Below are 14470 nucleotides of genomic sequence, written 5' to 3'. Positions count from 1 at the left end.
TTATTATTTTATTATTATTATGACCATCATAATTATTAATAAATAATATCACAGGGATCTCAAGAATTCCAAATAAACTGTGGGTGTGAATATCCTAGTGAAAATATACATTTGGCTATTAATCTGTTTTTCAGTTGAGAACTTCCTGAGGAAGCCAAATCCAGTTCTCTCTTCTTATACCTCTGCATTTTTAGAAAATTCAAAGTAGTTACAGGAACAATTTTGGGAATATGTGGTAAAAAATTTGGTTTTGCTTTCAATATTACTTGATCCTCATTAAGCCAGACCTACGCATACTAAATTAGAAAGAACTTCAAAATACAGTAACTGATAAAAGTAAGATATCAAAGCTGTATGTTAGTACCATTTATTTATGCTATCTAACTATAAAATGTATCGAATGATCTCTAAAAGTACCCAAGAAACTGGTAAAAGAGATGACCTTGGGAAGACGAAGAAGATGACTGGGTAACAACTGGAAAGGGCTATACCCTTTTGTTCATTTAACATAGAAAGCCCAGGCTAAGACAGATAGCTTCCTTATTATTCCCCTGGGATAATAAGAGTGGGTATTTTTTTAGTTCACATTTTCATGGGAAAAAAATTTATTTATTTTATAGGTAGAATAAATCCCTTTTGAAAAATGTATAAATACGAAATACTTACCCACTTAGCAATTGGACACCCATGAGAGCTCTTTCCTTCTTTTCCAGTATACACTACTATTTCTATCCTTACTGCGTTTCCTTTTTGACCATACCTGAGTAGAAAACACAGTGAATGGAAAATAATTGCAACATACACTTTTAACATCTTAATGTGCATATGACATAGATTTATAGAAGTACAAAAATCAAATACTCCTCATAATTTACTTTTGTTAAAAATTTATTTTGCGTGGCAGTTATTTTTATTTGTTATCCAGTTCTGTTTACTTATCTTTAAGATCACTGTTAAAAAAATGGCCTGGCTCCAAAACAAGCAAAAGGAATGTGAATGCGGTGTTGACAAAGATAATTCGAACTATTCTACTACATACAACAATATTAAAATAAGTATTTCTGAATTTAACAAAGACAGCCTTACTTTGTGTCTTGTTGAGTGCCCAATGGCTCACGTGATGGGTGACTCAGCAGGGGCACCAGGACACTAAGCTTTTCCTGGGCCCTAAGAAACATCCAACTCATACTCCTGAAGGCCATTCATCTCATGTTTGTTCCAGAGACAATTCTCTGCATTGAGTCAGATCCGCAATCATGAATGATTTAACAGGGAAGCACATCTCCTCACCTATTCTCCATGATTTCCCTGACAGCAGCAACACTTGGTCCTGCCCCAAGGTGTGTATAATATGGGCCTTTGTCTTTTTGTATAACTCGATCTGTGGAAGGAATAAGATTATTAGACCCAAAGCCTTACAGAATTGCAGAGGGGCAAGGAGGAGCTATTTTTAATAATTTGATTTTTTTTTTTCAATTCAGAACAATGAATCTTGACAAGGTTTTGGTAAGCTTTAATGATTAAAGTCTAGGACAATAGGCCCTGGAATTTAATTTGTTCCTTTCTTTCTGATCCTAACTAATTCATTCTTCCTCTAAGAATCAGAGGAGGAAAAAGATATTTTAAGATGTGGGTCATATTTATTCTCCTATCTCCTGCTTTAAAAAAAAAAACCATAATAATTGAGGTGCAAAATTAGAATTTATCCAAGAGCAATACATCTTAAAAGCTTGGCCTCAGAATCGTATAAAAATTGAGCCCAGCAACTGCACTGCTAAGAATTTATTCTACTATACACTCGCACAATTACGTATTTATAATGCAAATACACAGAAAAATGTTCCTTGTTACATTTATTTGTAATATCAAAAGAAAAAAGAGAGAGAGAAACACCCTTAATATCTGCCAAGAAGTAGTAAGTTTAATTAGGGGATGTTTATATAGTGGAATACAATAAAGGTATAAAAACAATGATATTTACAAACACTGGGAAAAATCTAAGATTTCACCCATTAAGTTAAAAAAGCAAGTTGCAAAAATAGTATGTTTTAAAAGACCTAAACTTTGTAAATTGGAAAGAAAATTACAATCAGCAATAATGTCAATTCATATAGAAAAACTGTAACAGAGGTTTAAATTTAGAGAAGGGGACTGTAAGAAGAGGTTTGCATCATATTTCTGTACCATTTGAATTTTTTGAGTGTGAATTCTATATTTCTTAGAAAACAGTATTTTTAACTTGGCCTATTAGAATCATGTCTATGCAGCAAAAGCAGTCCTAAGAGGGAAATTCATCGTAATACAGGCTCACCTCACTAAACAAGAAAAAGCTCACGTAAGCAACCTCAAACGACACCTAACAGAACTAGAAAAAGAAGAACAAACAAAGCCCAGAGTCAGTAGAAGGAGGGAAATAATAAAAATAAGAGCAGAAATAAACGATATTGAAACAAAAAAGACAATAGAAAGGATCAATGAAACAAAGAGTTGGTTCTTCGAAAGAATTAACAAAATTGACAAACCCCTAGCCAGACTCACCAAGAAAAGAAGAGAGAAATCGCAAATTAATAAAATCAGGAATGACAGAGGAGAAATCACAACAGATACCAATGAAATACAAGAGATCATAAGAGAATACTATGAAAAACTATATGCCAACAAATTGAACAACCTGGAAGAAATGGACAAATTCCTAGACTCCTACAATCTCCCCAAACTGAATCAGGAAGAAATGGAGAATCCAAATAGACCAATCACAAGTAAGGAAATAGAAACGGTAATCAAAAACCTCCCCAAAAACAAGAGTCCAGGACCAGACGGCTTCTCTGGAGAATTCTACCAAACATTCAAAGAAGACTTAATACCTATTCTCCTCAAACTGTTCCAGAAAATTGAGAAAGATGGAGAACTCCCTAACACATTCTATGAAGCCAACATCACTCTGATCCCCAAACCTGACAAGGACAACACAAAGAAGGAGAACTACAGGCCGATATCACTGATGAACATAGATGCAAAAATCCTCAACAAAATTTTGGCAAACCAATTACAGCAATACATCAAAAAGATTATACACCATGATCAAGTGGGATTTATACCAGGGACACAGGGATGGTTCAACATCCGCAAGTCAATCAATGTGATACACTACATCAACAAAATGAAAAACAAAAACCACATGATCATCTCAATAGATGCAGAGAAAGCATTTGACAAGATCCAACACCCATTTATGATAAAAACCCTCAGTAAAATGGGTATAGAAGGAAAGTACCTCAACATAATAAAGGCCATATATGACAGACCCACAGCCAACATCATACTCAATGGGCAAAAACTGAAAGCCATCCCTCTGAGGACAGGAACAAGACAAGGGTGCCCACTTTCACCACTCCTATTCAACATAGTACTGGAGGTGCTGGCCAGAGCAATTCGGCAGGAAAAAGAAATAAAAGGAATCCAAATAGGTAACGAAGAAGTAAAACTCTCGTTGTTTGCAGACGACATGATCTTATACATAGAAAACCCCAAAGAATCCACAGAAAAACTATTAGAAATAATCAACAACTACAGCAAAGTAGCAGGGTATAAAATTAACGTGCATAAATCAGTAGCATTTCTATACACTAACAATAAACTAACAGAAAAAGAACTCAAGAACTCTATCCCATTCACAATCGCAACGAAAAGAATAAAATACCTTGGGATAAACTTAACCAAGGAAGTGAAGGATCTATACAATGAAAACTACAAGACTTTCTTGAAAGAAATAGGTGATGACATAAAGAGATGGAAAAACATTCCTTGTACATGGATTGGAAGAATAAACATAGTTAAAATGTCCATACTACCTAAAGCAATATACAGATTCAATGCTATCCCAATCAGAATCCCAAGAACATTCTTCACAGAAATTGAACAAACAATCCTAAAATTCATATGGGGGAACAAAAGACCGCGAATTGCTAAAGCAATCCTGAGCAAGAAAAACAAAGCCGGCGGAATCACAATCCCCGATTTCAAAACATACTACAAAGCTACAGTGATCAAAACAGCATGGTACTGGTACAAAAACAGGTCCACAGATCAATGGAACAGAATTGAAAGCCCAGAGATAAAACCACACATCTATGGACAGCTAATCTTCGACAAAGGAGCAGAGGGCCTACAATGGAGAAAAGAAAGTCTCTTCAACAAATGGTGCTGGGAAAACTGGACAGCCACATGCAAAAGATTGAAAATTGACCATTCTTTTTCACCACACACCAAAATAAACTCAAAATGGATCAAAGACCTAAAGATTAGGCCTGAGACAATAAGTCTTTTGGAAGAGAATATAGGCAGTACACTCTTTGACATCAGTTTCAAAAGAATCTTTTCGGACACTGTAACTCCTCAGTTGAGGGAAACAATAGAAAGAATAAACAAATGGGACTTCATCAGACTAAAGAGCTTCTTCAAGGTAAGGGAAAACAGAATTGAAACAAAAAAACAGCTCACTAATTGGGAAAAAATATTTACAAGCCACTTATCCGACAAAGGGTTAATCTCCATAATATACAAAGAACTCACACTGCTTAACAACAAAAAAACAAACAACCCGATCAAAAAATGGGCAGAGGACATGAACAGACATTTCTCAAAAGAAGATATGAATATGGCCAATAGACACATGAAAAGATGTTCATCATCGCTAATCATCAGGGAAATGCAAATCAAAACTACACTAAGATATCACCTTACCCCCGTTAGATTGGCAAAAACATCCAAAACCAAGAACGACAAATGTTGGAGAGGTTGTGGAGAAAGAGGAACCCTCATACACTGTTGGTGGGAATGCAAACTGGTACAGCCACTATGGAAAACAGTATGGAGATTTCTCAAAAAGTTAAAAATAGAAATACCCTATGACCCAGCCATCCCATTACTGGGTCTCTATCCTAAGAACCTGATAACAGATATCTCAAGAGTCCGTTGCACCCCTATGTTCATCGCAGCATTATTTACAATAGCCAAGACGTGGAACCAGCCTACATGCCCAGAAACTGATGATTGGATAAAGAAGATGTGGTATATATACACAATGGAATACTACTCAGCCATAAAAAAAGACAAAATTGGCCCATTCACAACAACGTGGATGGACCTCGAGGGCATTATGTTAAGCGAAATAAGTCAGTCAGAGAAAGACGAACTCTATATGACTCCACTCATAGGTGGAAATTAGTATATTGAGAAGGAGATCTGATCGGTGGTTACCAGGGAAAAGGGGGGGTGGGGGGAGGGTACGGAGGGGGAAGTGGTGTACCCACAACATGACTAACAAAAATGTACAACTGAAATCTCACAAGCTTGTAATCTATCATAACATTAGTAAAAATAAATAAATAAATAAATAAATAAATAAAAAGCAATAAAAAAAAAAAAAGAATCATGTCTAACTGGAATCACTGGGGAATGCATTTCTGGCCATTGTATATCTTACACCAAAAGGTCATTATTTAAGTATTATGATTGGACATCAAATATAACACAGGATTACTTCTGTGGCTTCTTAAGCAAGACATATTTTAACTTATTTTTGATCATCTAGAGCAGTGGTTCTTAACCAGGGGCAATTATTCCTAAGGGGACATTTGGCAACATTTTTGGTTGTAACAACTAGGCAGACGGTGTGTGTGTGTGTGTGTGTGTGTGTGTTACTGATATCTAGTGGGTAGAGGCCAGGGATGCCACTAAACAGCCTACAATGCATAAGACAATCCCCCTACAACAATTATTCCACCTAAAATGCCAATAGTGCTAAATTTGAGGAACCCTGATCTAGAAGTTAATTACTCTTCTTTTGCTAGAACATAATAACCTCCGTGGAAATCCTTTACCCTTAGATATGATGCTCCCACTTGGGATGATTTCTGAGTGAAATCTGCTTTTTTGTTTCTCTTCTTTATGTTCCCACTTCTACAAAATGAGCACAATAACCTCACACGTAATGATCATAGGAAAACACGTAAGTGACAGTATATAAAGGAGCTCCAGGTCCACTGCAGATATTCAATAAACTTTGAAAGCATGACTGTCTCAACTCCTATGCTGTGACTAGTTAGTATGTACAAAGAAAGGGTCTTAAAACTAGACCATCATCCCCTTGAAACTATGCACGCAGGGAAATTAGGCTAGCTCAGGTGCATACATTTTAATGGTATTTTTAATTAGAGATATTTTTTCCACTTGTAATGACATTCAGAAAAATACTGTCCCTTTTTTACTTAAGATGTTTAAAGCAACAGAGGATGGAAGTTATAAACATAGGCTCTGATGTTAAGTCTCCCAGTCTCTGAATTCCAGTTTAGTCACTTACTAGCTGTGTACTTCTGTGACTCAGTTTCCCCAGTTGTAAAATAGGGATAATAAGCCTCCCCTTTGTAGGCTTGTTGTGAATATAGCAACTCAAGAGCATGGCAGAGTATCAGGTTTGCAGTAAAAGATCTGGAATAGGAGACATTATCATTATTATACTCTTCTGTCTGGGGCCCAAGAACCTCTCATTCTCCCAATTCAACCCCATTCAGACAGCATTGTCACCCTTTCCAGATGTGAGATCCTTCTCAGAAAAGCCCATCCTTGTGCCTGGCACATGGTTGGCTGTCAAAATTGTGTGTTGAATGGTGAGTGGAGAAATGGAAGAATTCATTTCAGAATTTCAAATGTACTTTGGATAATCAAGAACTAAGTCATTGCTATATTTCACTAATTTTTCTACTGTGGTTAAAAAAATCAGAATATACTTCATCCTTCTGAACAATCCTTAAACTGCCCATTCTGGAAGAATCACCTGCTTTTAGTAAAAGGATTGCCTTTGCTCAACGTAAATCTGGAGTCTTTGTGATTTGGGGCCATATTTTAAGTAAGACTGTTTTAATAACTAAACTTATCTGGAGTCAAAACAGGTTATTTCACAAATTCTGTCCTGTCCTAAGTTATATGAAAGCTGAAATATGGGGCTTCAAGAAGCTTCACAGACTTTAATGACACAATCTATTTAATCTCTCTACTTTTCACAGCTATATTAGAGAAACAAATATCTTCTTATATTTGAGAACTTAGGTGAAATTTGACCACAGACAGTGACTAATCAGTACAGGATTCAAATTAAACTTCCACAAGTTTCAAATATTGAGCAAATTTCAGATAAGGCCTGCCTGAGAATCTTTACTCCAGCAAGATTTTCTCAGGGCTTTTGACATACTATAAAACTTCTAATTGTTAGTTTCTGAATGTTCTCTTTCAATGACTCCTAAGCACAAAATACATAAATACATGAGTAAGAAACCAGTCCATGACTCAGCTATTTGCACAAACCTAGTGGGTTTTTTTTTTGAAAGAGGAAATCAATATTTATTCAATATCTTAAAACTCCAAATAATTTGCAAATTCTTCAAGTGGCCAAGATTAAGGAATTTTTGCATGTATGAGCACACCGTTTATATGAGAGCATGGAAGCACCAGGACTAAGAAATAAACCAACTGCAGTTCTTCACTGGGGTAGCAATTATACGATCCCTTTAGTTATTGGTTAAGTTGTACGTATATCTTACATTCTCTGTATGCATGCTATACCTCACAAGAAAAAAAAATTTTTTTAAACAAAATGCTGACAAGTTGACATTCTTTTGAATATAGGAAGAATAAAGTGTAATAAAGTATTAAGGGAACTCATTCTTATGATATGCACAATAAACAACTTGACAGACTTTTGGCCCTGAGAGAAATCAGCAACTTTCCCAATTGAGAAAATTTCCAAATTATGACCTGAACTTTCCATTTATCTGAGCAAAATCAATACAAGTCCCACAGAAAAAAAGAGTATAGAATTATTTACTCAATCCAAGCTCAAATACGAATGGGGCAAAAATGCCAGATATATAAGACACACCATAACTTGACTTGATCATGACTTGAGGCAATTAATGCAAATAAATGAAGAAGAAATGCACACGCAGACACTTACCAAGACAGTTGCAGGTTGGCAATTCGGAATCTTTCGTTGTGGACACCAGGTTTTTTGTAGAATTAGTAAAGAAGGTCATGGCGTAATCATTAAAACTTTTCTGTGCACTGTCTACTGGGGAAAATTCTGATACTCCAACACTAGATGAACAGACATCCTCTTCACTTTTGGTAGAAACCACTGTAATTCCACCTGAACATACCACATTTACATTCCTGAGAATTTGTGCTGGGTCCGGTAATGGGGGCTCATGAGAGATACCAGGCAATGTTGGCAGTCTCTGATGCATCAGTTGGTCTTTAACATCCTGCTGGAACTGTGTTTGGTCATCGCCAGCCATCGCATTAGCACACTGGTTAGCTGGAGAGGAGGGCTGGAGTACAGGGTAAGCTTTCTGATCGACATTCACTGTTGGCTGTACCTGAGAATTATAAACTTTTTCTGTAAACGCCTGCCCATTGGATTCTGTTTTTAACTGGGATATGGGGAGAGAATCCAATGGTTCAACCTTCATTATTTTTTCCTGTGCTAATTCAGGATATCGCTCAAATTTTATCTGAGCAAGTGGAGGAAATAATTTTTTGTGTTCTAATGCTGAACTCGTTTGGGTCAGTGGTTTCCATACTTTGGTTAGGGGAGGAATTTTTCCCAAGAGAATAGGAAAATCATGTGGACCAAATTGACCAAATCTTTGAAATTTAGAGGCTATCCAAATGTCATGTAACTTGCTATACTGATATGACAACTGTTCCTGCTTTTTCTGGTCATTTTCTTGACAGCTTATAACTGCAGGCTTCTTTTTCCGCCGATCTCTTGATGGGGTAGATTTTGTCTTTTTCTGGGTTGTGTTCTTTTGCTTTGTTAGTGATAAGCCATGATTATTTTGTATACTGGACGGTGGTTTCTGTTGTATTGTGCCCTTCTCCTGACTATACTTTTGCTGTACATGCTGGACATTATATGCAACATGGCTTGTTGGTGTACTTTCAACTTTTTTGTCCTCTGGTTTTCTATAATTGAATTTAATTATTGATGCAAGCTGTGTTAACTGTGTTGCAACATCTTCCTCTATTTTACTGTGAACTGTATCTTGACATGATGGATCATCCTTTGAGTCCAATTTTTTACTGCTGTCCAGTGACTGGTTACAATACCCCAATTTATTACTTGTTGGTGGCAACTGATGCAAATTCTTGGAACAATTGTCAGGAGTAATTTTATCACAAGCAACATTCTTATTGGTGTCAATTTTAGATGAATTTGAATTTGGTATAAAAAGAGATATTGAATTTGTGATTTTTGAACATTCCGGTGACTTTGTGGATGCTTGGTTAGGAGACAAGCTATTGTGTGACTTTGAAATGATGTTTTGGCCATTGAACACCACTGTGTTGCATGAACTTTGCTTTTCCAAAGATGGACAATGATGAAGGCTTTGTGGCTCCCCTTGTAAGTTTGTATCTTGGAGGTCTTTTCTTACAGAATAGAGGATAGCTTTACAACTGTTAAGCAAACTAGCTGTTCTCTGCTCTGTTTCTTCATCCTTTTCTGACTTCGATGGTGAGGAATTTTCTGAAGGGGCTTCTGATAGTTGAGTCAGAGCTTCTATGGCTACCACTTGTTCCAGAGTTAATCTCCTGTCTTTCATTAGGGATAGAAGACTTGGTTGAACTGGAGATCCATCTTTTGGTTCTTTACTTGGTATATTTTCTAGAGATTTTGGTTGCTCACTTCCGTTAGTTGTACTGGCATGACTATTTAAGTTGAAGTTTGCAGAATCTGAAAAAGACTTGCAGTTAAAGCCAGGCTTCTGGAAGACTAAAACATTACTTCTCCCTTTAAGATGATCACAGCTCGCACTAGTAGCAATGGAGCTCATGGCATTGTTATGATTTGCAGTGTCTTTCAGGAATTTATAGGAATTGTTTTCAAATGCCTTGCCAAATTCTTCAATATTGAATTTTTTAAAAGACACATTTGTTTCAGTTGATAAATAGTGTACATTTTTAATGCCATTTCTTACAGTTTGTGCAAACAATTTTTGAGGTTCAAGGAGGTCAGTAAGTAGGACTTTTTTCCTGTCACCATCAGAGTTTTTCAGTTTTTCAGCTTCTGTCACAATTGCCTTAAACTCTCCTTTTACATGATCAGTTAAATGTGATTTCTTGTTTTGCGTCCACTTCTCCACTTCAACACCTGTCATGCTTTCTTCATTTTTAGTTACATTTTCAAGGGGATGTGGGTTCAACTCCAATCTTTGTTCTTCCCCATGACCACATCTGCTGTATTCCATGGATTCTGACTTGGGGCCATTTACTGGTTTGTTGTCAAAATCTGCCTGTAAAATAAACAATGAAAGTATTCATATTATCTACTTAAATAGCTGAATAAGAGCTCTAGGAATTTTAAAATTTAACAGCATCTATAAAGAAATCCCTGAAAAAATACTTCTACTTTTCACATGTTCAGAGAAGTCACATAATACCAATAAGTAGTGTATAGGAAGAAAACAAAAAAGAGAAGTAGAAACCACCATAATCCCATGCCTGCTAATTTTTTTTTTTTTTTTTTTGAGGAAGATTAGCCCGGAGCTAACATCTGCTGCCAATCCTCCTCTTTTTGCTGAGGAAGACTGGCCCTGAGCTAACATCCATGCCCATCTTCCTCTACTTTCTATGTGGGACGCCTGCCACAGAATGGCTTGCTAAGCGGTGCCATGTCCGCACCCAGGATCCGGACCAGTGAACCTCGGGCTGCCAAAGGGGAACGTGTGAATTTAACCATTGTGCCGGCCCCATGCCTGTTAATATTCTGATATATTCATTTGTTTTTACAAATAAATTTTACAAGCATTTTTACAATGGTACCATTCAATGGGCAATATCGATTATTGTAATGCAAACTACTGAAGTAGAACATAAACACAGAAAAACGTACAAATCATAAGTATCTAGCTTGTTGAATTTTCACAAAATGAACACTTGTGTACTCAGATCCTATCCAAGAAACTCCTGTTTAGTGATCACTTCACCAAACGGTAACCATTGCTCTGACGTCTATCATAGATGTCTTTTGCTTATTTGCAAACTTTACATAACTCACTTCCTTTTCTCAGAATTATATTTGTGAGATTCATCCATGTTGCTAAGTATACTTGTAATCTATTGATTGAATATATTACAATGTATTTATCTATTTTACTATAGATGGACATTTGAGTTATTTTTAGTTTTTGGCTATTACAAGTACACTGCTATAACCTATTAACTGTTCTCTTTTGGTGAACATATAAACACATTGGGTGGAGTGGAAGTGCTGGGTCAAAGGAAGTGTGTGTATCCATATATACCTTCAGCTTTAGTAGACAGGCCAAAGAATTTTCTAAAGTGATTATCAATATACACTCCCACCCGTAATTATTTGAGCTCCAATTGTTCTTATTATTAACCTTCTTATTAACAGTGAGTATTTTCTGCCTTTTCACTTTACCCATTCTAGTGAGTGGGGAATGATAGAATCTTTTAAAAAATTTTTGAGATGAAATTCCCATAAAACAAAACTAACCATTTTACCATTTAAAATTGTACAATTCAGTGGCTTTTAGTATACTCACGATGGTGTGCAACAACCACCTCTATCTAAGTCCCGAACATTTTCATCACCCCTAAGAGAAACTGTGTACCCCTTAAGCAATCACACCCTATTCTGCCCCTAATCTCTATTTTTCAAAACCTTGAAACAGCTCACCCAAAATTCTATCACAGGAATTGAGACAGTAGGGGCATTTCCACTGATGTCAGGAGCAAAGAGAAAGATAATACTGTACTACTAATATTTAACATGGCTCCAGAGGCTCTAGTCAGCATCTCAAGGAGAGAGAAACATAGATACCAAAAACTAGGAGACTTCTTGCTGAATGAAGATGATACAACTGTTGTTGAATTTTCTCAAAAATTTTCCATAGAAAAATCAGGAGTATTGTCTAAAAAAGTGAGTCAGAGTTCAGGAGGGCAATAGTTACATTCAGAATATAAAATATGTAAACATCACCCAACTGTATAATTAAACAATTTTAGTCGAAATAAACTATATCTAATTTCTTGATCAGGATACAGGTTACACAGTTTATGTTCAATTTGTTAAAATTCATCAAAATATACAATTATTGTATATATGTTTTTTCTGTACATTATATTTCAGCAATAACTTTTAAAAAGCAAATCTGAAATAATAGCCAATATTTTTAAAAAAGCAATAGTATAAAAAAATTGTAATATTAAAAAGCAAAATTTTTTAACATACAGGGTAAATAAATGAATTAGACTGAACTCAAGAATATTTAATAATTTATTATTAAAGTGTTGGCATTTCTAAGCAGCGGAGAAAGTATCAATTTCTTAATGACACAAGAGGGAAATTTGATCATAACATGCAACAAAAATTCTAGATATATTAATAATTTAAATACAAAAAAGATGTAAGAATAAGAAAATTTAGAGGGGCTGGCCCCATGGCCGAGTGGTTAAGTTTGCGCTCCGCTGCAAGCAGCCCAGTGTTTCGCTGGTTCGGGTCCTGGGTGCGGACATGGCACTGCTCATTGAGCCACGCTGAGGCAGCGTCCCACATGCCACAACTAGAAGGACCCACAACGAAGAATACACAACTATGTACCGCGGGGCTTTGGGGAGGAAAAAAAAAGGGAAAAAAAATAAAATCTTTAAAAACAAAAAAGAAAAGAAAAGAAAATTTAGAAAGTAGGAATCTTCCAAAGCAAAAGTAAAAGGTGAGGCCTCATAAAGGACAAGATAGACTTCTCTGATTACATATAATATTAAAAATTTTAAAAGCAAAAACACCATAATATAGTGCTTTTCAAATTGCTGATCATAATCCATGAGTCCCAATACCAGTTTAGTGCTTTGCGACAAGTGGGTTTTTTTAATGGAATAGTAAAGAAAAATAAGAGTACACTACATTTAGTAAAGATAAGTATTACTGTGTAAATTTTTCTTTTCTTTTCTTTTTTTGAGGAAGATTGGCTCTCAACTAACATCTGTGCCCATCTTCCTCTACTCTATATGTGGGATGCCAGCCACAGCATGGTTTGATAAGCGATGCTAGGTCTGTGCCTGGGATCTGAGCCCACACACTCTGGACCGCCAAAGCGGAGAGCAAGAACTTAACCGCAGCGCCACTAGGTCGGCCTCACGATGCAAATCTTCTATGTATGCGTTTGTATGTGTCTGTCACCGAATCACAACAGAAAATGTATTTATTTCTTGATATGTGTAGCTGTCAAAAAGGTAGAAGAAATAATGCCATAAATAAATTCAAAAGTCAAATGATAGACTGGGAAAATATTTGCAATACATGTAAAGAGTTACTACTCAATGTAAAGAACTCCCACAGGAAAGGAAAAGGAAAATGACTCAATAGAATAGTCAGGAAAGGACAGGAATACGCAATATCAATTAAGTGGAAACCAAAAGTTGTTACCAGAAGACAAACAAATGAAAATAAATGTAACTTTTTCATCCATCCAAATGGCAAAAATAAAAAAGCAGAAATGTATGTAAGTGAATTATAATAGAACATAACATTTATACTAGAGAAGTATGAATTAAACTCCCATATGTGCTTACTGTGAAATAACATGAAGCCATTACTCTATGTATCAATCGAGTGATTGTATGCCAAGATATCCATAATCTATCATTAACCCAAATAAGCTGTAGATGAGATGTTATCCCTTTTCATTTAAAACACAGAAGCGGGCGGCCCAGAGGTGCAGCGGTTAAGTGCACACATTTCCCTTCGGCGGCCCGGGGTTCACTAGTTCGGATCCCTGGTGCAGACATGGCACCGCTTGGCACGCCATGCTGTAGTAGGCATCCCACATATAAACTAGAGGAAGATGGGCACGGATGTTAGCTCAGGGCCAGTCTTCCTCAGCAAAAAGAGGAGGATTGGCGGCAGATGTTAGCACAGGGTTAATCTTCCTCAAAAAAAAAAAAACCAAAAATACTAAAAAAATAAAACAGAAGCATTTGTTTAGCACACACAAAAAGCTGGTAGCATAAACACAAAATGTGAATAGCAGTTGCCGACGGAAAATAGAAGTGAGGAAAACGGGAGTCTTTTTTTTTTTTTTACTTGATGCTTTAAATTTTATAGGTGTGCATATCCGATACACTGGGACCTCAGTGTCTACATTCCTCTACAGAGAAGATCTTGAGATCCTTTAAAGATTTATGTGTCAAAAGCATAAGACATTCTCATTAACTAACGAGCTTGATTAAAAATTGACCTTTATTATTCAGTTATATCTCATCTGGCTTTTTTAAAAACACTAGGTATCACAAGTCTATAAATACACAAAAACATGCTCTACACACTGCCAACTACTAAATCTAGACTTTAAGAAAACAATTTAATGGATGAGATCTCAGCAGGGGATAG

The 14470-nt window shown here is 36.1% G+C and overlaps 1 protein-coding gene across 6 annotated transcripts in view; it reads right to left on the bottom strand.

The window, feature by feature from the left end:
- Window positions 1-14470, bottom strand: part of TET1 (tet methylcytosine dioxygenase 1) — a 124075-nt gene that overhangs the window by 42685 nt on the left and 66920 nt on the right. For all 6 annotated transcript variants that reach the window (XM_070564283.1, XM_070564293.1, XM_070564315.1 and 3 more), the window contains 3 exons: window positions 8012-10349; window positions 1291-1381; window positions 667-760 (listed from right to left, as the gene is read on the bottom strand). In XM_070564283.1, coding sequence (XP_070420384.1) covers window positions 667-760; window positions 1291-1381; window positions 8012-10349 — 2523 coding nt within the window. The remainder of the gene's footprint in view (window positions 1-666; window positions 761-1290; window positions 1382-8011; window positions 10350-14470) is intronic.

The sequence above is a fragment of the Equus przewalskii genome, chromosome 1 (assembly GCF_037783145.1).
Source record: "Equus przewalskii isolate Varuska chromosome 1, EquPr2, whole genome shotgun sequence".
In the NCBI taxonomy this organism is placed as follows: Eukaryota; Metazoa; Chordata; class Mammalia; order Perissodactyla; family Equidae; genus Equus; species Equus przewalskii.
This window is presented reverse-complemented; position numbering and strand designations above follow the sequence as displayed.